The 26,254-nt window shown below is 38.4% G+C and overlaps 1 protein-coding gene across 2 annotated transcripts in view; it reads left to right on the top strand.

The window, feature by feature from the left end:
* The first annotated feature begins 9,268 nt into the window (after positions 1–9,268).
* cacng3b (calcium channel, voltage-dependent, gamma subunit 3b) overlaps positions 9,269–26,254 on the top strand; it is a 44,836-nt gene continuing 27,850 nt past the window's right edge. Inside the window, exons 1-2 of one of the 2 annotated variants that reach the window (XM_048195297.1) lie at positions 9,269–9,678; positions 9,890–10,342. In XM_048195297.1, coding sequence (XP_048051254.1) covers positions 10,132–10,342 — 211 coding nt within the window. In that variant the 5' untranslated portion in view covers positions 9,269–9,678; positions 9,890–10,131. Of the gene's footprint in view, positions 10,343–26,254 lie in introns of both variants that reach the window. The other variant, XM_048195289.1, reaches the window with a different exon arrangement.

Consider the following 26,254-nt stretch of genomic DNA (forward strand, 5'->3'; position numbering starts at 1 on the left):
TTTTTTTTTTCACACTTAGAGATAAAAAATAATAAACACTTAAAAGAAACATCATTGTGTCTGTGTTTTGCTCTTTGAGGGTTAAGGAATGAGGCTTGAACACCAGTTTTGGGCTAAATAATACTTAATTATTGTGGTTGGGTCCTGATGTCCCTTTAAATTCTTATTATAGTATACACTATAGACTGCAATATATACACTAGATTAAATAGGTATGTCGGTCCCTTGTATTGTCTCTCTTAACACAATGCCTTTTCTCCCCCTACTTTTGCAGTTAAAATGAACAGTGGTGCAGTCCTCCTGTGGTCTGGCCTGTGATGCTCCGTTGCACCAGAGGCTGTTCAGAAACATCATCCATTGCAGTTGACAAGGATGAATTTGAGCAATACTGGAGCATGTGTGTTTAGTCCGGGGTCAATGCACTTCACAGATGATGACAGACTCCATGGTTGATATCCATAACTGCAGTGGGCTCAGTGCCTCGGCTGGGCCCACCCAAGACTGAGACAGCCTGTTCACCTAATGCTACGTGGGAATGCTGCATTGCTTCACGTAAATTTAGCTCTATTTTGTGGATGTTTGACCTTAATGAAGGTTATAGGCATTCTCATCCAAATCTCTGTTTAACATCTTACATAAATTGTTCACACGACGTAGCGCTGTGCTTCAAAATTTGTTTCCGGTCCCTCTTGTTCTCGGAGCTCGACATGTTGGCTCGCAGACTGAAATGATTCTGAAGGTCTTTGATTGTGTGGGTGAGCAGAGGCTGCATTCCGGAGCTTTCAGCAAGCGCAGACTCATCCGCAGGGCTTTACCTCACTGCTACCTGTGGCTTTATTTATCATGTTCACTCTGCAGTGACTAAAACTACTTTACAAGCCACAGCGCGGAATTAATGAAGGATTCTGACACAGGCACCTTCCCCCAGGGTACTAAAAATAATTACCAAGATAAACACAAAGCAAGTTTTTGTCTTTCCTTATTAATTATCACGTTACAGCAAATATTAAGGCTAACAGCACTTTTTTAAACTGATTTGTTTATGTTCATTACGGAGTCCATTTTGGGGCTCTAATTGGAATGGGTAGTGGAGATCTTCAAAGTGCCTCTGTAAAACATGTACATTAAAGCGAGCTTCGATCAAGCCATTGCTCTGTCACGTCAGCTATGGACTGGCCTGCCTGGTAAGAGTTTGGAGTCTCCATAAGACTAAACAAAAACAGCCTCAGATGTATGGGGCGCTAAGTGTAATATGACTAATTTCATCGGCTGAATGGATTGTGTGACAAGAAAAGCAGCATTCATAACAATATGCAGTTTGTACACAGAAAAAACATAAGCAAGCTGCATTCCATCGATGGAAAAGTCGGCACTCCAAAAACTGATTTATACTTTTCATGTCATACAGTAGAGGGTGGAGCTGCAAACAATGCCACAGTCATGGGTTTGATGTCTAAGGGGTGATAGAAAATATACCAACTATGTATTTATATTTGAATAAAAGCATGAGCAAAATGTATGCATGTAAACATAAACTTCATTTAAGAAAACACCTTTTGTGGATAAAATGTGACCCTGGACCACAAAACCAGTCATAAGTAACACATATATTTGTAGCAATAGCCAACAATATATTGTATGGGTCAAAATTTTCGATTTATCTTTTATGCCAAAAATCATTATGATATTAAGTAAAGATCATGTTCCATGAAGATATTTTGTAAATTTACTTCCGTAAATATATCAAAAATGTATTTTTGTGAGTGGATATGCATTGCTAAAGACTTCATTTGTACAACTTTAAAGGCGATTTTCTCAATATTTAGATTTTTTTTTTTTTTTTTTTTTGCACCTTCAGATTCCAGATTTTCAAATAGTTGTATCTCGGGTTTCTCTTGGTGGTGAGAATACATATTTTGTCCATGAAAGATGTTCTAGATCACACAATACATATCTCATTCACAGAATGGGCAAAATCATGGAATAAATGAATTTTGTGACATGAAAAATCACTAAATGCAATAAACAAAAAACATTTTGTGCACAAAATGTTGTGATCCGATTCCAGAAAATCTGTTTGATGGACAAAATATATATCTCATTTAAAGATTGAGCATGTCCTGGACGAAATGCATTTAGTGACACATGGAGTGCATTTTGTTCTCAAAAGTATTTTTCTGTTATCCACTAATTAAAATGTACCAAAGTCATATACACAACAATTGTGTGCTGACATTGCATTTCCGTTGACAAAGTGGCTTTTGTCTTTCTGCCTCCTTTAGAACTAGTCGCTGGCTGGAGTCTTTATGCAACCATGAAAAAACATCAAAAGAGAGTAGGAATCGCTTGGTTGTCCAAATGACATTGTATTCCGCTTTTCTGTTCCTTTTCCCCTAACCTCCGCTCCCTCTCGTTGCCCTCAGCCAGTCTTCATTTTTGTCTTTTTACTCAACTTTTCCTCTCCTCACATCTTCTGTTTCTCTCCATACTAATGGAAAGAGAGAGTTGAGAGTTACCTGTGCTGGGTCCTGCTTCTTTGCCTCTGCCTGAAGTAATTTCTATGCTAATGAGACTCTCAATAAGATAAGACAGTCAGCAAGGGCTGCCTCTCCAACACAGACTTTATGATGAGAGGGGCTGCCGGCTTTGCCCTCTGTGTCTATCCGTTCATGCGGATATTTATCTTTTATTCATTCACTTTCATTCAGATTCTGTCAGCTTAACTGTTTGTAAGGTTTTCTTTTCCTGTCTAATGGCATTAGACGCTGTGGAACAATGCCCAAGATCATAGGCAAGGTCTAATGGGGAAGTCGCCGTACTCTTTCCTTTCTGCGTTTGCCTGTATGACACGGACTGCTGCATGGGCTTGTCTCTTGTTCGTTCTTTATTATTTCCCCCTAGTACAACCTGCCTTTGAATACATCAGAACTTATTTCTACACAGCTGCTAAATGTGACAAATTACTAAAAAGTTTGGAAGCAGGTGCTGTTGCCACCTGTTCTGACAGTATGGAAATTCTTGTTGTCCTTGCCGTCCAGATTGGGTGTTTTGTCCATAGTGACTGTCTTGCACTGGGACTTGCCGTCGTGTTATCCGAGTGTGATTACTGTTAGACGCGACTTAGTATGCATGCTGAAGCTGAAGTCTTTGACATTCAAAGGCATTTGAGTCTGCCATAGCAAATTAAAATGCGTTTAGTTTGCAATCCCATAAGAAAGGGTTGAAAGGAGAATTTTAATGAACGGTAATGAAATGCTGATATAATTGGGAATGTGACAAATATCTGCAAAGAGAGCTGCTATTCCTCAAACGAAGAGCAGAATTATGATTGCATCCTCAAGAACAAGGGAGGAAGGAGTATTAATCCCGCAATGCAAGAGTGTCACTATACTGTCGGGAACACAATCACAATAAATTACTATTTATGCAAAGTTCTGTCGTGAAACTCTAGATGGCGCAGGCTGATAGGTCCTAATTCTGCTTGCAATCACGTCGTTCTCAATATTGCACAGCTGATTGGTTCCTTCTGTATCAGTAGCCAATGAAAGATCAGCTACGGGTAGTTCATGTACTACGCTATATTGTACAGCAGCAGTATATCTTACTTAATCAAACCAGCATGTTATGTATGTACACAAAAAAATTAATTGTTGGATTTACTTAAAAAAGCAGTCAAGTGGTTACACGCAACTATATTGAGTAATTTGTACAAATCAAAATTTGTTTGTATGAACAAAAGAAATTCAAGTAAAGCTGACAAAATTTCTTTGCTTAACAACAAATCATTTGAATTTGTCACTGTTACATAATATTTATATGTGCAGTTTACTTTATAATGTTATTACGTAAGGTGAACATATTTATTGACTTTATTTCCTTATTAAATTAACTATTTGCTCTACAAAATGCACTAAAAAATAACTCATTGAACAAACTCAATTGAATTGAGAGCACAAATTCCATCCTAAACACAGGCGCCACTCTTCTATATAATGGTAACCACAAAATTCAACATTACAGAAACTCCTCTAACACTTTAATCCCTAGGGCCCTGTTTACACTAGTGCGTTTTTGTTTTAAAATGCATAAGTTTTGCTACGGTTACGCCTGTCGTTTACACGACGCCGGCGTTTTCGAACCTCGAAAACTGAGACTTTCGAAAATGCTACAGATCCCGTCTTAGTTTGAAATGCCGGGGTTGCATTTCAGTATAAACGGACCGAAACTGAGACTTTTGAAAACTAAGGTGTGGCTGCCCACGTGGTATCCTTGATGACCGTGTAAACAATAACATGGCAACTGAACTGCAATCTTTGTTGTAATTTTTAGCAGCCATTGTACAGTTAAACTCAGCATTTTTTTAATACTGCAGCTGCCTACATGCACAAGAGGAAACTGTTTACACTTGTACATGTGTGCCAGTGTGCATGATCAGTCATGTGATATGCTTTATCGGCCGTGTAGTGTAGACGGATATCGTTTTGGCAGTGTACACTCAAAAAAATAACTCTTTGAACGAACATAAAAAAATCATGGAAAGGATTTCCACATGATTAAGTTGCTTTATTTCAGCATTATGCAATTCTGTTATTCCAATTTAATGTACTTACGTTGGGTCAACTTAATTTATTAAGGTTGATTCAACTTATTTACTATGGTTGGGCACAGCTTGACAAAACAACTGAATCTATGTAAAATAGTTATATCCAACTTACTCAATTCAATCATGGACAGTGGTTCCACATGATTGAGACAAGTAAAATCCAATAGAATCAACCATGTTAAATTAACTAGAATCAATTGTGTTCAATTAAAATAAAATAAATAAAAAGCAATAAATAAATAAATAAAAAATTAAATGGTTTTCATATACATTGATTTTTACAATTAATTCTTCTTGTTTCATTTTGTGATTTACATAACTTTTGTGATGTTCTGTGTTAGAAATCTAGATGATACCAGATTCACCCTAAATTGCCTTAACCATAAACATTGTAAAGCCTAAATTGATCATAAGTCCATTGGTGGCAATGATTTTACAATCAACATGCTTTTGGGAAATGCAACTCAGAGCACTACCACAGTGATTATTTTCTTATTAAAGTGATTTGAAAGTTTGTTAGCAGGTCCTCAACCCAAGCACAAGTGCAACAATTCACCACAATGGTAACCCTAAAACTATTAATTAACAGAAACTTTTAAATACCAACATAATAGAACAGTAAACATTAAAAAGTCTTTCCATTTTCTCATCTTCCTAAAAACTGCTTAAAATAACACTTTATTTCAACATTTACACTCCTAGTTCAGCCCCTTTGCAAAGCATGATGGGAAGTGAAAATCCTGTTTGATTGAGTCCTGGTTGGGTTTACTTGATTGAAACATGTTATTCCAATATGAAAACATCAAGTTAAGTCAAGTTAACATGAATCAATCACATTTAAACCAGAAACCTGATACAATGGTGTTGAATCAAAATAAATTGTTCAAATAAAGTGAACAGCATCAAAAATCATTTTTTTGAGTGTAGACAAAGATCGTTTTCTTTTTAAAACACCATTTTAAAACAAAAATGCACTAGTGTAAACGGGGCCTAAATTTACTCTCCTAATGCAGTCCCTTGGGAACTACGGATCCACTGCCCAGTTAGTTATGTCAACATTAATTCACTCAGCAATGTTAAGTTGACTGAACAAACACTTATTAAGTAAAGCTGACAATACTTAATTTTAGTAACTACTCAGTTACATTAATTTCATGTAGTTACATGAGTTTTTTTAAGTAATGTGAACAAGGATGGATTGAGTGAAACTAACAACAGCGAAAGTACATTTTTTTTGGCAGTTGCAAGCCCCGTACGTGCTCTGCAGCAGCAATAATCAACAGCAGCAGCAGCGTAGCAGATCTATTCCGCCAAGACCAAACATATTAACATTGTCATACATTTCAAACTCTCAGAGAGTTGCCATGACAGAACTAGTGTTATTATTATTATTGATGTTATTATATATATTTTTTGAACCTTGGTTGGGAGTAATCAACATTTCAAATAAAGCATAATATATAAAGTAGCCAGAAAATAAAATATACAGCACTAAAATAAGGGAATCTGGCACAAGTCAAAATGGATGTTTGACCATAATAAACTGAATCCCTCTGCTGTCCGTTTCTTCTAAAATTCTTTATTTCAGCCATTAGCTTTACTGCTGAAGAAACGGTATCCTCGTGCTTCTCTGTCACCCTTAAAGCTGAGTGATCTCACTGCATTCCAGCTCCATCAGCAAATGACACAGCTATGTGAACTGACCTTCATGGCACTGGTCCCTCTAACATAAACCCCCACATCCCCATTTAAAGACAATCTGGAGCTCATTCACGGGCATTCATACAGTGCCAGATCAATCAAGCCCAGTGCCTCTGTGGGGAACCACTGTGAATGAGAGGTTAAAGAGGGATGTGAACAGAGGGGTTATCGTAATCACTTCACAGGAAATGGCACATGGTGAATAAATGGATTCATCTCAAAAGCTTGATGTCTTGTTATTGCAATGTTCTTCTAGGATGGGTAAGTTCGGTTGTTTATTAGACAGCTTAAAAAATGATTGCTTTTTACTAGAATGTCACTCAAATTGATTTCAGTATAAATTTAAATACGATATGAACAATTTGTAAGTCTACTCACAAAGCTGTGTCAGTAAGAAAGCAACCAAGTCTTGCATCACGGCAACGATTCCTTCGATTTGTACCATCTGTCATTATCCTTCTTGAGATTTGTAGCTGAGCATTTGAATTATAAAGCATTATTCATAGGATAACTTCATCCTCAAAGATTATGCTGGCTCTGTCGGAGGAAAGCAGGAATTGCGGTTTGGGGGATAAAGGTGCTTCCCACTTGTTCTCCGTCTTGGTGAAAAGGGTGGGAATCTCACTAGTATGTTTCCATACTATGCATGCATTGTAGAGACCTAGTGAACAATAATAATAAAGTAAAACACAATGTAATTTCCATGCTATATTTAGGGGTCGTGAAGATGGATATGACATGCTAAATGAAGGGAGGTTTTCTGAGCTGTAGTGGGAGGCAAGCTTTAATATGATCTTCACACAGTACAAGAGGTGATATGTCACATTAGGTGTGACACATGTGTTTTTTTTATCTGCTCATTTATTTCACAATTTGGAATAATGTGCAAAAAATGCACCCTGACGTAGTATACTTAAGCACAGCCTTTTTTGTCACATCATGTAAGAGTGTAAAAAATACATACATTAAAAATGACAAGTTGCAAGCAATAAAGGTGTTTAGTTACGATGTTAATTTGTAGGAGTAGGTCAACTCTGAAGGCTAATAGATCACTGCAGTGAGGATGTATTTTTGAAGGCCAACCCAGAACGTCCTGTTTCCCCTTGACAAAAACCCAAAAGGATTTTTCCTTTGGCTTTTGGATTATTGCAGAATATAAGCTTTGTTCGTTATGATAATCTTCACAAACAAACACAACTTTTATGCATTTTAAAGCCTAAATACAATTGGCTTTAGCTATAAATGAATGACACATGACATAAGCTTCTGAAAACTCTTTCAGTTATTATTTTAAAAACATTTTCCCTTAAAGTTTGAGTTAATAGTTTGCAAGGGCGCGATTCTAAATACATCAAGGCTGTAAAAGCAGACTAGTAGTAGAAAAGTTTTCCTATTTAGTTTGATGTTTAATATCTCTGACAATGTCTGTAGTCCCATACTTAAAAGTATGTTAACCACAGATCTTATTTCAGGAATTTAACCAAAAACCCATTCAAAAAATCCAGTGACTTCAGGACGATGGAGCCATAAGTGCTAAAACGCTAGCTTGTTTCCATCCACAATATAGCCGAAAGGCATAATGGAGGCCTAACCAAATTTGCCTGCTTCTGGATATATATGCCTATCCAATCATAATCAGCGATAACCATTTAAGCCAATCAGCTTCATCATCAAGCCTGCTTACTTATGACAACAGGTGCAGAGAAATATCCACAGAATCCAAAATATCAATAAACTCCAAATTATTCCAAGTGTGAGTCAATGCAGGTCAGAGTAGACAAGTGAGACTGAATGACAGAGATATATACATTTGCCATAATGGAATGAGTCTCTCTAATTCATGTATAATTGTTTATAATGGTCAAAGTCTGAATATGACGCTGCATGATTTTGTTTATTTACTAGGCTATATTGACATGAACCGAGAGATTATAATATGCCATTAAAGAGATAATTCCGCCTAAAATTGAAAAAATGATTACTTAATTTTCATTTTAGGGTGAATTATCCCATTAATTATAAAGCAAGGGAATCTGTGTAAGGGAGCATAAGTGTCAGCAAATAAGGCCTATAACAAATCTGATTCTGCTGCAATCTTTTACTGGTTTGATCAATATTAATTTACATATGACTTTCCCTGAAAAAAAAAATCTCTCATTGACCAATCATGAATGCATCGAATTCAGTTTCTTAAAGGGTTAGTTCACCTAATGAATGAAAATAATGTAATTTATTACTCACCCTCATGTCGTTCCACACCCGTAAGACCTTCGTTCATCTTCAGAACACAAATTAAGATATTTTTGATTAATATATTTCCAATAGCTCAGTGAGGCCTCCATTGACAGCAAGATAATTAACACTTTCAGATGCCCAGAAAGCTACTAAAGACATATTTAAAACAGTTCATGTGACTACAGTGGTTCAACCTTAATGTTATGAAGTGACGAGAATACTTTTGTGCGGCAAAAAATCAAAATAGCAACTTTATTCAACAATATCTAGTGATGGGTGATTTCAAAACACTGCTTTATGAAGCTTCGAAGCTTTATCTTTTGTTTCGAATCAGTGGTTCGGAGCGTGTATCAAACTGCATGTTTAGTGATTACTAAAAAGAACCGACAAAAGAGTAATTTGAGTCAGCTCAGGAACAGAGGAATCTGAATAAGAACCTTTTTTCCCCCCAACCCTATTCAAAAATAAATTTAAAAAGCAAAGAAACAAAAAAAAGGTCAATGAAAATGATTGTGCTGTCATCAGCATATCCCTATGAATCCAAATTATCCAATGATCTATAAAAGTCTACAGAACAGCCCATATGAAGGTCTCCATGGAGGAAATCATTGAAAATGTCTGTGGCTCTTTAAGGACGTTCCTATTCTCCAGGGTCCGATTTTTCATGCATCGCTTCTTGCCCATATCTTTGCATATGAAGGCCTTAAGTAGCACATTGGTTGAGCCAGGGGCGCTGTGCGGGGAGAAACTCAGAGATTAGACAAGAGGCTTCGTCCATTCAGCAGCGCGGACAGCAGCCAGCGCGCTCCCTCCGCTCAGCTCCGCTCCCTCTGTGGGCGGTGTTTCAAACGAGCGGATTCGGGAGGAACGTGGGAGCTGTCATTGCTGTAAGACACATTTGCGGGGACCAGCATCACCGTTGACAGCAATTACAAGTGTTGGGATTATGTTCATTTAAACGATCACTTATTGATAGGTGCCTTCATAACATGCTGCTCCACATGTAATCAAATGTATTTTTTTAGATTCGCCAGATCAGAAGGGGAATTTTGGACAAACACAAGCTGCTCATGAAGTGGGATATTTCACTCCTCTCTTGTGTTTTAGAGAAAAATACCGGATGCATCCGTTGAACGAAGGTATTTTCTGCTGGATTAACAAGGGACACTATTTTTGATACTTATTCTCCGTGCATAAACACTGATCTATTGGCGTTTTCGGGAAACAAAGATGCTTTTGTGAAGTCACATGCGAAACATCGTGTCATTCGTTTAGCCTTGCAAACCTCAATTGCAAAATGCTGTGGTGCTGATGAGAGACTGTTCCTCGATAACACTTGTTTTTTCACAGCCCAGAATGAGAAACAAATAGCTCTCCGCTTAAGCGATGGAAACACTGTGAGGCTTCCTACTGAACTTGAGAAGCAGCAACAGCGACTGCAACAGTCTCGACACCCCAGAAATCAACACATAATAATGGTATGGGCTTCTGAAGTCGATTGGAGCATGGAGTCCGCACACCAGGCAGGCTAGGAGGTTTTGCGAGACACGCTAAGAACCTTGTTTTGACCCCCCATCCTGAAATGAGGCAAAATGTTGATGTGTGACAGAGGAGTCCAAATGCTCATCACAACAGTGGGCGCTTTCGCCGCGTTCAGCCTGATGACTATCGCTGTGGGAACGGACTATTGGCTGTACTCACGAGGAGTGTGCCGGGTCAAAAGTAATAACGAGAACGAGACGAGCAGGAAGAACGAGGAAGTCATGACCCATTCAGGGCTCTGGAGAACCTGCTGTCTAGAAGGTAAAACGTTATGTGTGCTTCAAAAAAGTCCAACTTATGTCTTTTCTATCTATCTATCTATCTATCTATCTATCTATCTTAAGATTCTATTATACACCACTGTTCATTCTATCCTATATAAGTGATGAGGATTATTTAATATGACACACAGGTAGCTCTACTAACCTCAGTCTATCACCTGAATTTACTTACTTACACTACAATATTTACAACTCTTAGCTGCTGTTAACTGTTTAAATGAATCGAAGGTTTTTTGAAGCTCTTTTCCCACAGTCACAAATCGAGTCTTTTAAATAGGCAGCATGATGATTGCAGCTGTCATATAACCAATAGATCAGGGCTAAATTGTCTAATTACTCGCTTGTCAATCCAAAATTAGATGGGCACTGGGCAGTCATATTGATTACATTATATTGCAGTTCAATAAAATCACTTTACTCTACAAAGTATAAATCTCTCGGTATTGCAAGCTGTTGACACAGAATACTTGGCAATTGCTGTTGGTGTGTATGCAAGATTATTACCAATAATAAAAACAATAGTAAATCAATCCCATACATAAAGACAATAATCTAGGAACCTTAAAAATGATGAGAATATATTTTTTGGGGTGGGGTGGGGGGTGCACTGTATTCACTCCTGAAGCTGTAATCAGCCACACCGTTCTGTCAATCAAGATGCTCTTAACGATAGTGAACAGCCTGTTGTCCCATCTCTCACACAAAGCAGCTTTAAAGGGCTCTTTGAGGGGAAATAAAAGTCAATTCATACTAGAAGCCCACAGCCTTACATAAGTACAGCGAGCTCAACAAAACACCCTATGGAGTTTAAAACATACCCTGTAATTCATATACCCCAAAAACATGATGATGACTTGCTTATCCTCTTCCTCTATTTTCCTCATTTTTCTCCTTATCTTCCCTCTCTTTCCTTGCCTTTGTCCTCTGGACGGATTCATTCTAATTCCATGCAGTTTAGGTTTTGGCAGCCCTGACACTGCTTGACTGGGAGCGAAATAATGTACTTCATAATGTCTTTTCAAACTTTGATTAATCTCCTGCCCCAGGGAACGCAGAGAGGTGACATGACTGCAGTGTGATGGGAAGATCCTCATCTTTAATTGAAAGGGATGGGCGCAATCCAATAGATGTGGCCATGGCAGATTACACAAATCCAGTGATTGACTTTTCAGTATTAATTTAATTGAAGTGTATGTCACTGTCACCCAGTGCACAGATACCCACAGCCATATTTGATCCACTTTAAATCTCAAAAAGATTCTCATGATTTATTTGCTTAATATCAATGAGGGATTGATCCGTCTAAGTAGAAACCTATCACTCTGAGTCATGGTCTATGCTTGTCCGTACATAAATCTTTGAGGAAGGTAATAATGAGGCTTTCTGCTGGACAAGACTACATGACCAGCCTCTCTGAATATAACCTTCAAGTGTGTGCTGCTCTACTACCTTCGGTGTGTTCCTCCATGCATGACAGCTTTGCTTTGCTTGTTGATGGTTTTTGCCTTTTTACTTTCTTAATGCACATTTCTGGTCTCGTTGTGCATGTTATTTCATAGAAAAAAAAGATGTTTGCTTTTTGTAATTAAAATATCTTTTTTACTGGAAACAACGTTCCTGGCATGCTGACATCATCTAGGCCATGCAGTCTGTTTGATCATGTTAACCAATAGCAAAATAGGTATTTAGACACATTTTAGTCATACATTCTGGTATGAAACGCCCATTTTTCACAATCCAATCAATTCTCAATTGATAAAAACAAGTTTTTCCTCATTAAATAGTATTTCTGACTCAGAAATGAATTGAATTCTGAAATAAAAAGGGTTGTGAATGCCAATTCAGACGACTTTAAAGTGCCCCTATTATGCTATTTCAAAGGTTCCTAATTTTGTTTAGGAGGTCTCCTACAACAGGTATACATGCATCAAAGGTCAAAAACACTTTAATTTTCTCATAATTTGCATTGCACATCACATTTTTCAATGATTCTCAAATGACTCATTCAGTCAGTATAATGACTCGTCTCTCTAAATCCTTCCTTTCCATGAGCCTACTCTGCTCTGATTGGCCAGACTGCCCAGTCTGTTGTGATTGGTCTACCACTTACAATGCAAAGTCACAAACAACAAACGCCCATTACCATAACTGATTCAGCTCCGGAGGCTTCCTAAAGTTCAGCGATTGTACGCACTGTAAAGACAGTAACTATGGCATTGATTTTACCATATCAATCCGATTGCAAGTCCGATGATGAAATATTGGAAGAGCTAGTTATTTAAGCCTCCATCGCAACGACAACTTGAGCATGACGTTTCTCAGTGATATGCTACTCAGTTTGACGTTCATCCTGAGATCTTGCAACTGTAATTCCTCTACATCAGCATTGACAAGTGTATGTCCATTAATTTCTAATTTATTGCGGTGAACTTGTGGGAACTGTATTATTAACTGTATCAACATCGCATATGTTAGCCGAGCACTAATGTGAATGACTGATGTAACATTAAAATTTGTAAAACAAATATTGCTCCATCCTTTATAATTTCTCAAAGTAGTAAGAACGGCAGACAGTCTGCATTAATGGACACAGTTTTAGGTAGCAATGGGCCCACAGCTGATTAGCAGAAGTATTTCAGTAAGACAGTAATAATGTGAGTTAGCCGGAGACATAACACAGTATAGCTAAAACACAAAACTATGTATTTTGAACACTCGGTATAAAATATATACAGTACATCAATAATTAATCATACTTACAGGTTGTGACTCTGAGGAGCAGGTTGGTCCAAATAAAGTTGGTACTGTCCTATTTTTAATGGAGAAGCATTTTGTAAATCCCATTGTATCGCTGTGGTAATTTTAATCACTGACTCTTCACATCCCCATCTTTTGGAAGTGAATTTGTGTTGCAGAGCAGAAAACAGCATCTTCTCGGCATGTACACAATACGAACCAGGCAGCTACAGTTTTTGAGGGGGGTTTAAGTTCTCGCGGGATGTCCACGCAGAACGTAGGTGGGCATTATGCAAATGTGTTAACTTGTGACGTATGAACTTCACAGAAATGGGATTTGAATTACAAACAACTTGTTTAAGCGGTTCAGCTCTTTCTTTTGAGACACAATAACACAATATTTATGATGCACTTTCAGCTTTACAACTTTGCAGACTGTTTACATTCACTTACAGCTACATTACACACTGCATGAAAGGTAATTTTCAAAAATCCATAATAGGGGCATTTTAAAGGTGCCATAGAATGTCCATTTCACAAGATGTAATATAAGTCTAAGGTGTCCCCAGAATGTGTCTGTGAAGTTTCCACTCAAAATACCCCATAGATTTTTTATTATACCATGTTTTAACTGCCTATTTTGGGGTGGGATTAAAAATGCCCTGATTTGGTGTGTGTACACCTTTAAATGCTTGTGCTCCCCACCCCCAAGCTTGCGACTCCATTAAACATTGCATAAATAATACCGAAGTTCACACAGCTAATGTAACTCTCAAAATGGATCTTTACAAACTGTTCGTGATGCAGCATATCAAATCACGTAAGTATGGCATGTGTTTTGTGGACATTTACTAAAATTCGATTCTGAATTATTTTGATAGCCAAGGTAAATTCAATAAGAGATTTGGGGCCAGATTTACTAAACGGGGCAACTTAGCGTGAAAGCGCAAGTTTTGCGTGTGATCTACTGCTGACACGCAAATGAAAGAACACAGACGCAGTCAAATCATTTAATGACCAACACAATCTACCAAGAGCAGTGCAAATTGGTGCAAGCGTTGGGTCACAAATAAGCAGTGCTGATGCTCATCAGGTGCGGGTCGACACAGGCGCAACTTGTTACACACAGAAATTAATATTTTCTGGAAAATATTTTCTCCCTTCTACCACGCACTCTTTGTTCTCTGCGGTGTCTCCTCCAAACAGCAACAATTGCAGCCACAATTGACTAGCGCAAACATTAGTAAATTGTGTTGCGTGATTCATTTAAATATTCTCCTCCCAAAATTTTGCGTCTGAAAGGGAATCTATTACAAATGCATATGCAATAAGGTCAGCCGCAAAAACAACTCAGTCCACGCCTTTTCAGCGCTAATTTTGCACTGCTTGTCTTTAGTAAATCCTGACAGAAGTTTTTTAACGCCAAAAGAGGGTTTGCGTTGGCGCAAGCTGTTAGTAAATCTGGCCTTTGGCCTCTTTGTGATTATTGGTCTTGAAGTGATAGATCGTTTACTCACCCTCACGTACAGCTGAACACAAAATAAGATATTTTGTAGAACAACTTTGTTTTTGAGCATGCAATGAAAGTCATTGTGGTCTAAAACAACTTTTCATTGACTGGACAAAAAAATCTCTGGGACATTTCTCAAAATATCTTCTTTTATGTTCCACAAAGTGTCATACAAATTTGGAACGACATGCGGGTGAGTAAATGATGACCGAACGTGAACTATTCCTTTGATAATAGTAGTTTGGATACTTATAATTTTAGGATAAAGCATCAGAAGAGAGACATTTCCACATTTCCAAAAAGACTGTATTACAGGTGTAGGATTGAAAGTCCATTTGTTGAATAGCTATGACATAGACATTAGTCTATTTGTGTTTTTAGTAGCCTGTCAGGTCATGCTATCGTTCTCTTCAGCCTCCTTACATGTCCAACAGCCAGGTGTGTTAAACGCTCTGGGGGAGTTTGTCAAGTACAGCTCTGTATGCCAATATGTAAATGACTGTCTCTGCAGGAGGCCAAAACAGCAAGCACTGATCGAGACTTCCTGGAAAAGCTGTGAACTGAAGTGCAACTTGAATTTGATACGCCATAAGATTTGCTTAAGATCATGATTCCCGCCATGTAATTACAGTTTAAATGCCAAAGGCTGAAGGTACAGTCATATGTTTAATGCAAACAACATATCGGACCATTAGAATTCATATGAATAATATGAATCAGCGTGAAGATGTGATTCACTGCACACTGCTCCAATTTTCATTGAAACACATTTACCAAAAGGCATGACTTTATTTACCCTCATGTTCTTTGGAGGTTATACCTATTGTTTTTGTTGTTGTTATTGTTGTTGTTTTTTTGTTTGTTTTTTATGTATGAGACCCTTATACAATACTTTCTATTCATCAAAAAATCCAGAAAAAATAGAGTCATGGTTTTCACAAAAATATTAAACGACATTCCATTTTCAACATTGATGATAATAATAAGAAAGAATTTTGAAAAGAGAATTGAATCATCATATTAGAGTGATTTATGAAGGATCATGTGACACTGAAGACCGGAGTAATAATGCTGAAAATTCAGCTTTGCCTTCATAGGAATAAATTACGTTTTAAAATATATTAAAAAAGAATTTTCAATTTTAATAATATTTCCTAAAATAACTCTCTTTTTATATTTTTATTAAATAAAGAGAATAAGAGATGACTTTTAAAAACTTAAAAATTCTTACTGACCCCAAACTATTTTTGACAGAAATGTATGCCTTAAAATATGATAGTAATATCAAAATGAACCTTTCAGAATTACTAGTCTAATCTAGTCTAGTCTAGTCTAATCAAAAACCCAGTCAGCAGATAATTTTGAAGCTTTAGTATAGTAGTCATGCACTTATTAGATATGTGACTAGTATTAATTCCAATAATTCTAGTAAGGAAAAAATAAGACAACAAATCACAACTGGCTGTATGTGTACAATTTCAGAAAACAGCATGTGAAAATCCATTACATTTAATCATGTTTTATATCTTGGGCCTGTGAGACCAAAACAGAAGTGATGTAACATTTTTCATAGAGGAGGTTTTGAAGCGCAAGTCGAAATTGTGTTTAAGATCAATTCTCATAAGATAGGAAAAGTCAAGAAGTATCATCCTAATACTTGAATATTAAGTCTATTTTTCAAGCCATTAAAAAGGCCTTGAGATCTCCCAAACAGAACATGAGGGTTAAATATATGGCATCACATGGCATAGGGAGGCACATTAGCGATTTTGTACATAATAATAAGGCAGTGCTCCAATAGAATTTAACACGGGTTCATTTGCTGAATGGAGGTCTAAGATTAATGCAGTTGGTCCTCAAGTGCAGGTGGATCTCAGGGGAACAGTTTGGCCTTGCTCAGGATAAATGATGACCTGGGAACTGAGGTGGGGAGGGAAGGGGGAGAGAGAGGCAAAGCAGGGAGTGATGAAGAGGGACTCTTCCTTCCAAGTGTGCACCCAAGCAAAGCCTGTCTCATACACTCTCATCACGCACACACATCTCCTTGGAAACCAGCCGCTCCCGTCTGCGAGATAGGCCCACTGCTCTATCTCCATACCTTCCCCCATCCTCAACCCTGCTTCCCATCCTCCTCCTCCTCCTCCCCTTGTTCACGAAGGCTTTGGAAAAACAGAAATAAGCATGAGATGCTGCCCGGCCATCACACTGCATCTCAAACATGTGTCAAACATACATGGAGAGATGCGCACGCACCAGTGCACATATCCTCAAACGGACAATGAGATTGGCTCGTTGGGATGTGAACATACAACTGTTCCTCATAACCACTTACACTGCCACTCGGGACACTCTGCAAGCATGCGGCCCTGGGTTTTTGCCTTTTTAATGTGCACTAAAGGTGCGAGTGAGGGCTGTTAGGGCTGGGAACAAAAGGTTGGGCTAATACACACGGCTACAGTGGACTTCATTTATTATGGCACTGGTAATGGAAGAAACTTGTCAGCACTTTGCAGTACATTGTTGAAATACACTTTTTATCTATACGCTAGCAGATTTTTTTTTTGTGGCAATTTAAATGAGCAGAAGAAATTAATAATGAATGTTTCTTTGTGTTAAAGCCCAGTCAGTATAACAGTCAGATATGCTTTCACCATTTTCATTTAGTGCCGCTGACATGAGCTCCTACATATCTTTGTGTAAAGACTTATAGGGGGGATGTGAAGAGAATTCCCGATTTTAAATGATGACAAGTAAGCAGCCTGTTCTTTTTGGTGAAAGTATGTAAGCGATAATACACAGTCGGGGTACAACTGGCTGTACGTTATTCTACTTATAATAGGCTATGGATACTCACCAAATAAATAAATATGTGAGCATTAAGTATTGATTTGAGTTGAAATTATTGTATAATTTTATTATCTTAAAGCTTTCGATTTAGTTCATTACAATGTACAAAACAATCATATACAAGTATAGACCACCTAATAATATTAGGAAATATCTGAATGCTGTGAATGACCAATCAGAGTTAAGTATTCCAGAGAGCACTCGGTCTCATACACTACTAATTATATGGATTATATAGAAGAACACGAGAAAGGTTTCTGTCTAATTCACAACGTGTGTATGCACATGAATTTGCTCTTAACCTCATTCTAATGTTAAAGAATTTGAAATATTCTAAATAAGCGACAGTGTACCCAAAGTTTTTTGCATAATTTGCATAAAACTTGCTTAAACTTTTTCCATATAAGGGCTGTCCACACAACCTACATATGAAACTACGTATAAAGATCATCAAGCAATGCAATGTGTTCCATCTTCAAAACCAGTTCAAACACAATAAACGCTTTTTATAAAGACCCAGACTGCAGATTTCTCAATAGCCAGCTGTATATACACAAATCTGTTTTTATGCAGAGGAATCTCACAGCTTAAGCTATTATGCACCTTTTCTTACTCTTTTACTGTGTGTGTGTGTGTGTGTGTGTGTGTGTGTGTGTGTGTGTGTGTGTGTGTGTGTGTGTGTGTGTGTGTGTGTGTGTGTGTGTGTGTGTATATATATATATATTTTATATATATACTTAAAGGGTTAGTTCACCCAAAAATGAAAATTCTGTCATTAATTACTCACCCTCATGTCGTTCCACACCCGTAAGACCTTTGCTCATCTCCAGAACAAAAATTAAGATATTTTTGATGACAGAATGCTGTCAGATTTCCATCCATAGTCTGCCTTTGCCACTTCCACTTTGACGCTTCAAAAAGTTCATGAAAACATCGGAAAACTAATCAGTATGAATCAAGCGATCTAGTCCAAGTTTTCTGAAGAGACTCGATCGATTTATATGATGAACAGATTTTATTTAGGCTTTTACTCACGTGTAAACATTGATCAGTGAACATAAGCAGAAGCTCAACCTAACCTGAATAATGCACCTCTTGCAAAAGCTCAAACATGCTGCATAACACACGAGAATGAACCTCATTGGTTACGCAGCACATTTGAGCTTCTGCAAGAGGTTTGTTCTTGTACGATATTCAGGTTTGGTTGAGCTTCTGCTTATGTTCGCTGAACAATGTTTATATGCGAGTAAAAGCCTAAATTAAACCTGTTCATCATATAAATCGATCGAGTCTCTTCAGAAAATTGGGCCTAAACCACACGATTCATATGGATTAGTTTTCCGATTTTTTTATGAACTTTTTGAAGCGTCAAAGTGGAAATTGCAAAGGCAGTCTATAGAAGGAAATCTGACAGCATTCTGTCATCAAAAAGATCTTCATTTGTTTTCCGAAGAAGAACGAAAGTCTTACGGGTTTGGAACGACATGAGAGTGAGTATTTAATGACATAAAATTTCATTTTGGGGTGAACTAACCCTTTAAAATTTATAGGGCCACCAATAGTATGTGATTTTTGCATACATGTGTTTTCAGGTGTCTATTCCAGAGTATTATCTATGGCAGACGGAAACTCTGGGACCTTTTATCCCATGTTCCTTACTGTTTTTAGAGTGAAAGGCATTGAATGAGTTGCTGAAAGTACAGCGTACCCACCATGCACTTTGACTATTATGTTTAAGAGCAGAATTTTTGCACTTTGTATAGGCTGGGCTTCTGAAACCATTCAATGTTTAGCAAACCGACGTATTAATATCTAATGCCATGCAAAATCAATACAATATTGATGCTAGTTTATCCCTCCGTGACAGTGTGTTGATTTGATGTGGTGAGTACATGGCGTCCTGTGAAGCCGGCAGGAGAATGTGGACCATAGTGAGTCACTGCTGTTCCAGGCTCCTGCCTGTGATGCTGCCTCTGCCCCTGGCTGCGATGACCTTTGTGAGGCAAATTACTCTTGATAGATCCTCTAACAGCATTGGTTAAGCTTGCAAAAATAGCTCCCTGCGTCTCCTCCTCATCTCAGAGGCTCAGCGACCAGAGATAACACGGCCGGCCCCCACTCCTGTGGGTCTGAGCCCAAGCTATAGGAAGTGAGGTTGTGCTGTAAACCCATCACTCTGATCTGCATTCATACGGAGCTGCGTCAAATTTTGTGAGAATGCGTTTTGAGTTAACTTTAATGACCCTTTCAAAAGCTGCACAATCAGTCATGCATTAGTCTCAAAGGTAGCACATACTGATCAAAGGCTGGTGACGCGTAACTGGGTTTGCAACAAGGAGGATGGATTATATTTATATATGTGCTGTTATTTGAAAGCAATTTACTAAGGAGCAAGATATAGTTTTATGGATGTTCGTCGGGTCCTCTTATGACCCGAAACACTCTCTTTTGGACACGTGCCCACTATATACAGTACATAAACACGCACACATATTCACACAGACCTGCCAGAGATACTAAGTGGCTCACATTATCTTGAGATGGAAATGCCAAGGCTAGGATGGATTTCGTATTGGTTATGGTGAAAGGGGGAGCACGGAATAAAGTAAGAGACTGTATTATATTGATGAGAGGGACAGGGTGCCAAGAGAAAGCAGGCCTGAAAAATCTGTTTGTGCAAACACTTTTCAATGAGTGTTGATTTAGGTGATAACAGGGCTTCTGAGAATGTGTTGCTGGCAATCCATCTTTGTATGTGTGGCTCATTTGCTCTTCCACTAGTACTGTCACTTTGTTATCACTCACAAAGGAGACTATCAAAGGCAAGGTGTTTAAATTCATTAATCAATATTTTCCACACTTTTTGCATAATTTGATAGATATAAATTACGTTGCTCACAAGAAATTCTTAATGGTATTATAAATGGTAATGTTATTATTTACACATGATCGTTACTGTGTACTAAGTATATAAAAACTTTTGCAGAGATGCTGATATACTGAATGGGTTCCATATCAATTATCAGCTGATATTAGATATGTTATTTTGGATTGATTGGTATCGGACAATTTTGGATATTAAAGCTATAGTCCGTAACTTTTTTGGTTAAAAATGATCCAAAATCAATTTTTGAGTAAGTACATAACCAGCCAGTGTTCAAAACTATCTCCTTACCTTAGCCCGATTCACAACGGTAAGCTTGTAATAATGTTTTATAATAAGAGCGACATAGTGGATTTCCGCGGGAAATTCAAGCATGCAGAGGTTCGTCTTTGCGTCATTACGTCACGTCTGTAAACAGAAAGGAAGGAGTCCCTGCATATAGGATGCTGCTGGTAGCGGATCATTTATAGCCTTTTCTCACAGCAGCTGCAATAATTAAACTTATCATTTTGATGGCGGATTGTAATCCAGAAAGATCCAAATGACAATCATCAGTGACAACTGGAGATTCAGCCATGGTCAAAAAGCAAAAGACTTCGGAGTGGCTGCAGAAATTGAAATCTACAGGTAACACTAATACACACTAAATACAAAGTCACGCAATGCTTATGTTGTTAACATTAACAATTTGAGAACAAAGTACAACAGCAATAATAATTTGCACAGTTAGTGATATGAGCTAAGCGATCTTTAGATTTAATCACCACTGGCAGTGCAATTTATTGTAGGCTAATACTTTTTCCCTCAGTTGGTCAGAACAAAAGTGGCAGACATGTTACTTGTTCAGATGACATTTTCCGGTGAAAATTCCTACTTTGGTCATACTTCAAGATTACAATCTGTGATTCCGAAGTACAGTATCTACACCGGTATGATGACTGACAGCAAACATTAGATTCATCCGCGCTGAGGAGCCGTGCCGATGCAGAATGCATGTAAAAATAATAATTCCGCATATAACTGCAATTGCAGGTTTCAAACAGAGATGGTGACTAAGAGGCAAATCTTACGGACAGCAGTAGCTTTAAATATTGTAATATTTAACTTCATCTTCAACAAAACTTAAAATGAATATTGATTTTCTATACTGTACATTGTAATGATGTGGTCTTTTGTGGTCTAATTTTTTTTTTAATTTATTGATTATGAGTCATAACATTTATTATATAAAATTATTATTGACTTATCACATCTGTCATGGTTCTGTTTAGTTGGACTTTTAGTTTGTTACCTTAAATCACATGTATTTCCTTTGTCTATTTTCCGGCCACTTATGAGTTGTCATGGTTACTGATATGATTAGTTCACTAAGTTCAGCTGTGTCTCCTTATCAACCTTGTTTGTACCACTATTTAAGTTCCTTTGGTTCCTCTGTGCATGGTTGGTTATTGTTTGTGTTACACACCCTCTGTTATGCCTTGTGAATTTTCTGAGTGTTTTATTGAATACCTCCATGTTGGAACCTTCTGAATCTTTTTCATCTTTGGATCTTTCAAAGTTGTGACAGAATAACTGACCGCTGAAAATGGACTTAGCAGCTCAGTTTGTTGCGTTGGCCTGTAGTGGCCTCAATTTTTTGCTTTTTCTTTTTCTTTTGTAAAGCTGCCAGAAAGGACTGCGTTTGATGTGACATTGAAATCTCTGTTTTGGATCGGGACAAACTATTACCATCCAGTAGACCTCCCAGACACCGAAGGACTTGGTTGGAGGGAGGCCATCATCCGGTGTCTGGAGAGCATCTACCCTCAATCCAGACAACAGCCAGACCAGAGCTCAGCCCACCCTTGACCACGGAGAATTCCTTCCGCCCATCGCAAGGAAAGAGCCTGTTATGACCGCGCCAACCATTGCCCTGGAGCTGACGCCTCAAAGTAAGTCTGACCAGGGGTGTGAGCCGGCAACCTCCGTGACAGAGGGAATACAGGTTGAACTGGACACAGAGGACTGGCTAATAGACTGGTATTCTGAGGTAAAGCTTCTCACCCAACCCCACCCTGAATCATCAATTTCATCATCGTCTGAGTCTCCTTCGCTGCTGGTTCTGTCCAGCCTGAAAACTGTCATTGAACTATATGGATATAACATTACCTCCATTGATCCCATTCAGCTTTTCTGTCTCTCCTTCACCACAAAGCTCAGCCAGTCCTCCAGCCCGTCTCAGTTGTATGCCTGCAGCTCTTCACCTTCCTCTGTAACATCTCATGATGTGGTCAAGCCACAGGTTGTGCACTCTCCAGCTGCGCCCAAGTGAGAGAATCCCCCGTCTCCACCTCTGGCCTCTGATCCTTTCGCTCCCCCTCGACCCATCAACCTGTCAGTGCTGCCTTGGCTCCTCCCACCAGAGGCTCCACCAGAGGCCCTCAGCTTTGTGGCTCCACCAGGCTCCCTCGTCCCTCCGGCTCCACCTTGGTCAGCTGTCACCCTGCCTGTGCTGTGGACTTATGAGCCATCTGCTGCGCTGTGTCTCTCCACCCTTTCAGCTCCAGCGGGCTCCACCCTCCCTCCAGATCCACCTTGGTCCTCTAGCGCACCGGCTCCGTCTAAGTCCTCGGGCACTCTGGCTCCACCTTGAGCGCTCGTCACCGTACCCACCCACTCTTTGGTCTCCGGAGCCAGCGGTGTTACTCTAGGCCATCAGCTCTCCATCTGCACCCGGGGATCCTCTAACATCATCTCCATCTCCGTCGGTCATCACCTGGATGTCAGCGGTCACCTTTACACTCCTGCCGTTGACTCCGCCATGGGCTGTTGTCTCAACTGCACTCTGGGTCTCATCAATCAGGACATTCATGACATCATCTCCTCCATGGCAACTACCTCCTTCTGCTCCTCCCTGGTCATCATCATCTGCCAGTCTGCCTGTCCTTTTTTCCAGCCATTCACCCAGTGTTTTTTTTTTTTTTTTTTTTTTTTTTTTTTTATAACCATCCCTGCGTCATCTCCTCATCCTCCTTCAAAGCCCCCACCATCCCTCCCTCTTCTCAGTTACGGTGCGAGGTCGCTCCTTCCTTCATTTTCATGGACTTTTAGTTTGTTACTTTCAGTCACATTTTCCTTTGTCTAGTTTCCTGCCACTTATGAGTTGTCATGGTTACTGATATGATTAGTTCACTAAGTTCAGCTGTGTCTCCTGGTTATTGTTTGTGTTATGTTCATGTAAAATCTATATGAAAGGCACTTGTGAAAAGTTTCCATGATAGTTTTTATGTGACCTTCATATACACTCAAAATTATTTTTCAGTTTATTTAAAAAATCATTTTCATGTAACACCATTGTATTAGGTTTGAAATTCAAACAATTGCATTGTGTTAAACTGACGTGAAACAGTTTTTGGCTCAACTCAGCATCTTTATTTTGAAAAAACATGTTTCAATTAAGTAGGCCAAAAATAACATTTTATGCTTGTTCAATTTACTTAAGTTAAGCCAACACAATTCTTTTCATTCACTTTACTTAGCCCATTTGAGTTGAGACTACATAAACAGGATTTCCCCTTCCCATCATGCTTTGCACAGGATAAGGATAAAAGAGTAAATGTTGAAATAAAATGTTATTTAATGCATTTTTTTTTTTTTTATCACGATGATAAAATTGGGAGACTTGTTAATGTTTAATGTTCTTTTATGTTTATATTAAAGAGTTTCTGGTATGTTAGTGTTTTGGGGGGTTAGTATTGTGGTGAAGTATAGTGCATGTGCTTGGGTTTAGGACCTGCTAACAACAATTAAAGTTGTTTTAATAATAAAAACTATTTTGGGCATGCCATAGATGTCATAAAACCATCTTCTGGCTAATACATAACAAAAGTAAAAGTTATTCTTAGATTATATTTGTAAAGTTTGTGAAAATTGTTCTTGAATGCATTCACTAAATAAACTAACCAATTAAAGTGGATTACTTGTTTTAATTTTTGTTTGATATGACCTTTTGGATAATTGAACATAATAGTTTTGGACAAAATTAAGAATGTTATCCTGATTCAACTAAATGGCATTGAATTAACCTTATGTAATAAACTTAAGTTAACTGAAATACATAATGTTAATTAAATGCGACATAACCCAGTTACATGGAACCTGTTGACATAAAAAAAAGTTAAGTAAATCCAACTTATCATTTTTTTGAGTGTAGATAAAAAAGATAAATCTTTTTCTAGTTTGAAGATCTAGTATGAATAAAAATCAACTCTTGGGACATAAAGGTGCCAGTAGTCGAAGAAACACTCATATAATGTGCGCATACATGCCCACACAATTGTTATATCTAAATGCCGAGCTTTATCTGACACTAACAACAATAGGTCCGGCAGTCCCAAGGTCCTTTGCGGTGTCAAACACAGACTTTCACACTCCTTGGGCAAACATTGATTGTGTTGGCCTCTGGGGTGTTTCTCTTAATGTACTTAGAGCTCAATAGTCTCGCTATAGCTCTTCAAAGTAGCACCCACACCGGCCTGTCCGCACAAGTCACCGCAAAAATTATTGTGGCTTTGGCAATGAGTAAGTGTCTTCAATATCTGCAGCATGTCCACCTGCGGGGGTTCATAAGCTCACCACCAAACAATACTTATGGCTGTGTCCCTGTTTTTATGAGCAATCCGTCTTGTGTTTCTGTGATCTCCTGGAGTATTGTGATTAGGAAGCCTGCTGAAAAAGCCGTGTTCCTCCTCTATGTTATTAAGTGCTGTTATCTCCCTTAAGCCCCAGTTGTTTACTCACTTGCATTCACTCATGTGGAACAGTTTTTGGCACATTGCATGTAGATGTCCAGCACTATTCCCGAGCTCTTGTATGTTACTTATTTTATTAGAGATAATGGGAAAGCAAAAGGGATCAGGGAGGGATAGAACTGAATATTGATGTGTATGTGTCGACTTCACCTCTGAGTGAATACGGGCAGCGCTGCTAGAGTGTAAACAAGCCAAATAAGTCCATTAAACTCGATGTTGGCCCGTGCCTGAGGAGACCTCTCTGTGGAGAATGGGCTGGCAGGAACCTTTGGCTGGCTTGCGCAGGCAGCTTTTTCCTTTTCATAGAAAACGAAATCAAGCACGTTGGCTCTGAAGAATAGCCATGAGATGAAGATCATTCGATGTGTGTCAGAAAAAGTGCTTTCACAGCAATCACAGCTTCTGAATTGGCTGCTGTCAGACTCACACGTATGTACCAGCTGGCCATGAGTCCCTCCCATACTTACAGCAAACTTCAGCAGAACACTTTTCATCCCTCGGATCAGGCTCCGATGGTGTCGGGAAAACATTTATCAGCCGAACATACGGCCTTTTAGGATTAGCCCCCACACAAAATGTGTTCACTTTCATGGTTCTGCTGTCATGTTTTGCACAGTAAGCCCAAATATTCATGAGCTCTGTCTTTGGCAACCAAAAGACAAGATGGTCTCATTGAATTACAAATAGGGAGCGCAGCCCACTTTTGATGAATACTGTCATTCCTCTGTCAAAGCACTTTGGCCTTGCTGGGATGAGTTAGCAATCTGCAACCCAACAAACTGGCAGATTTCAGGACAGGTTTTGGTCAGGTTTAGTTTTTTAAATAGTTTTAGAAATATTTAAAGGAATATGTGTGAAATGTGTGTCATCATGCACTCACCCTCATGTCTTTCTAAACATGTATGACTTTCTTTATTATGTGGAACACAAAAAACAAAAAAAAACAAAAATTTACAAACATTTTTAAAAATACAATGGAGGAGTGTTGAGATGTTGTTTTAGTTGAAACAGTTGAAACATTCTTCAAAACCTCTTCTTTTGTGTACTGAAAGAAATTAATACAGAAATTCATAACATTTTGGGTGATAAAATATAAAAAAAAATCATTATTTACTTATCATGTCA

Source organism: Megalobrama amblycephala, linkage group LG1 (assembly GCF_018812025.1).
Source record: "Megalobrama amblycephala isolate DHTTF-2021 linkage group LG1, ASM1881202v1, whole genome shotgun sequence".
NCBI classification, from domain to species: domain Eukaryota; kingdom Metazoa; phylum Chordata; class Actinopteri; order Cypriniformes; family Xenocyprididae; genus Megalobrama; species Megalobrama amblycephala.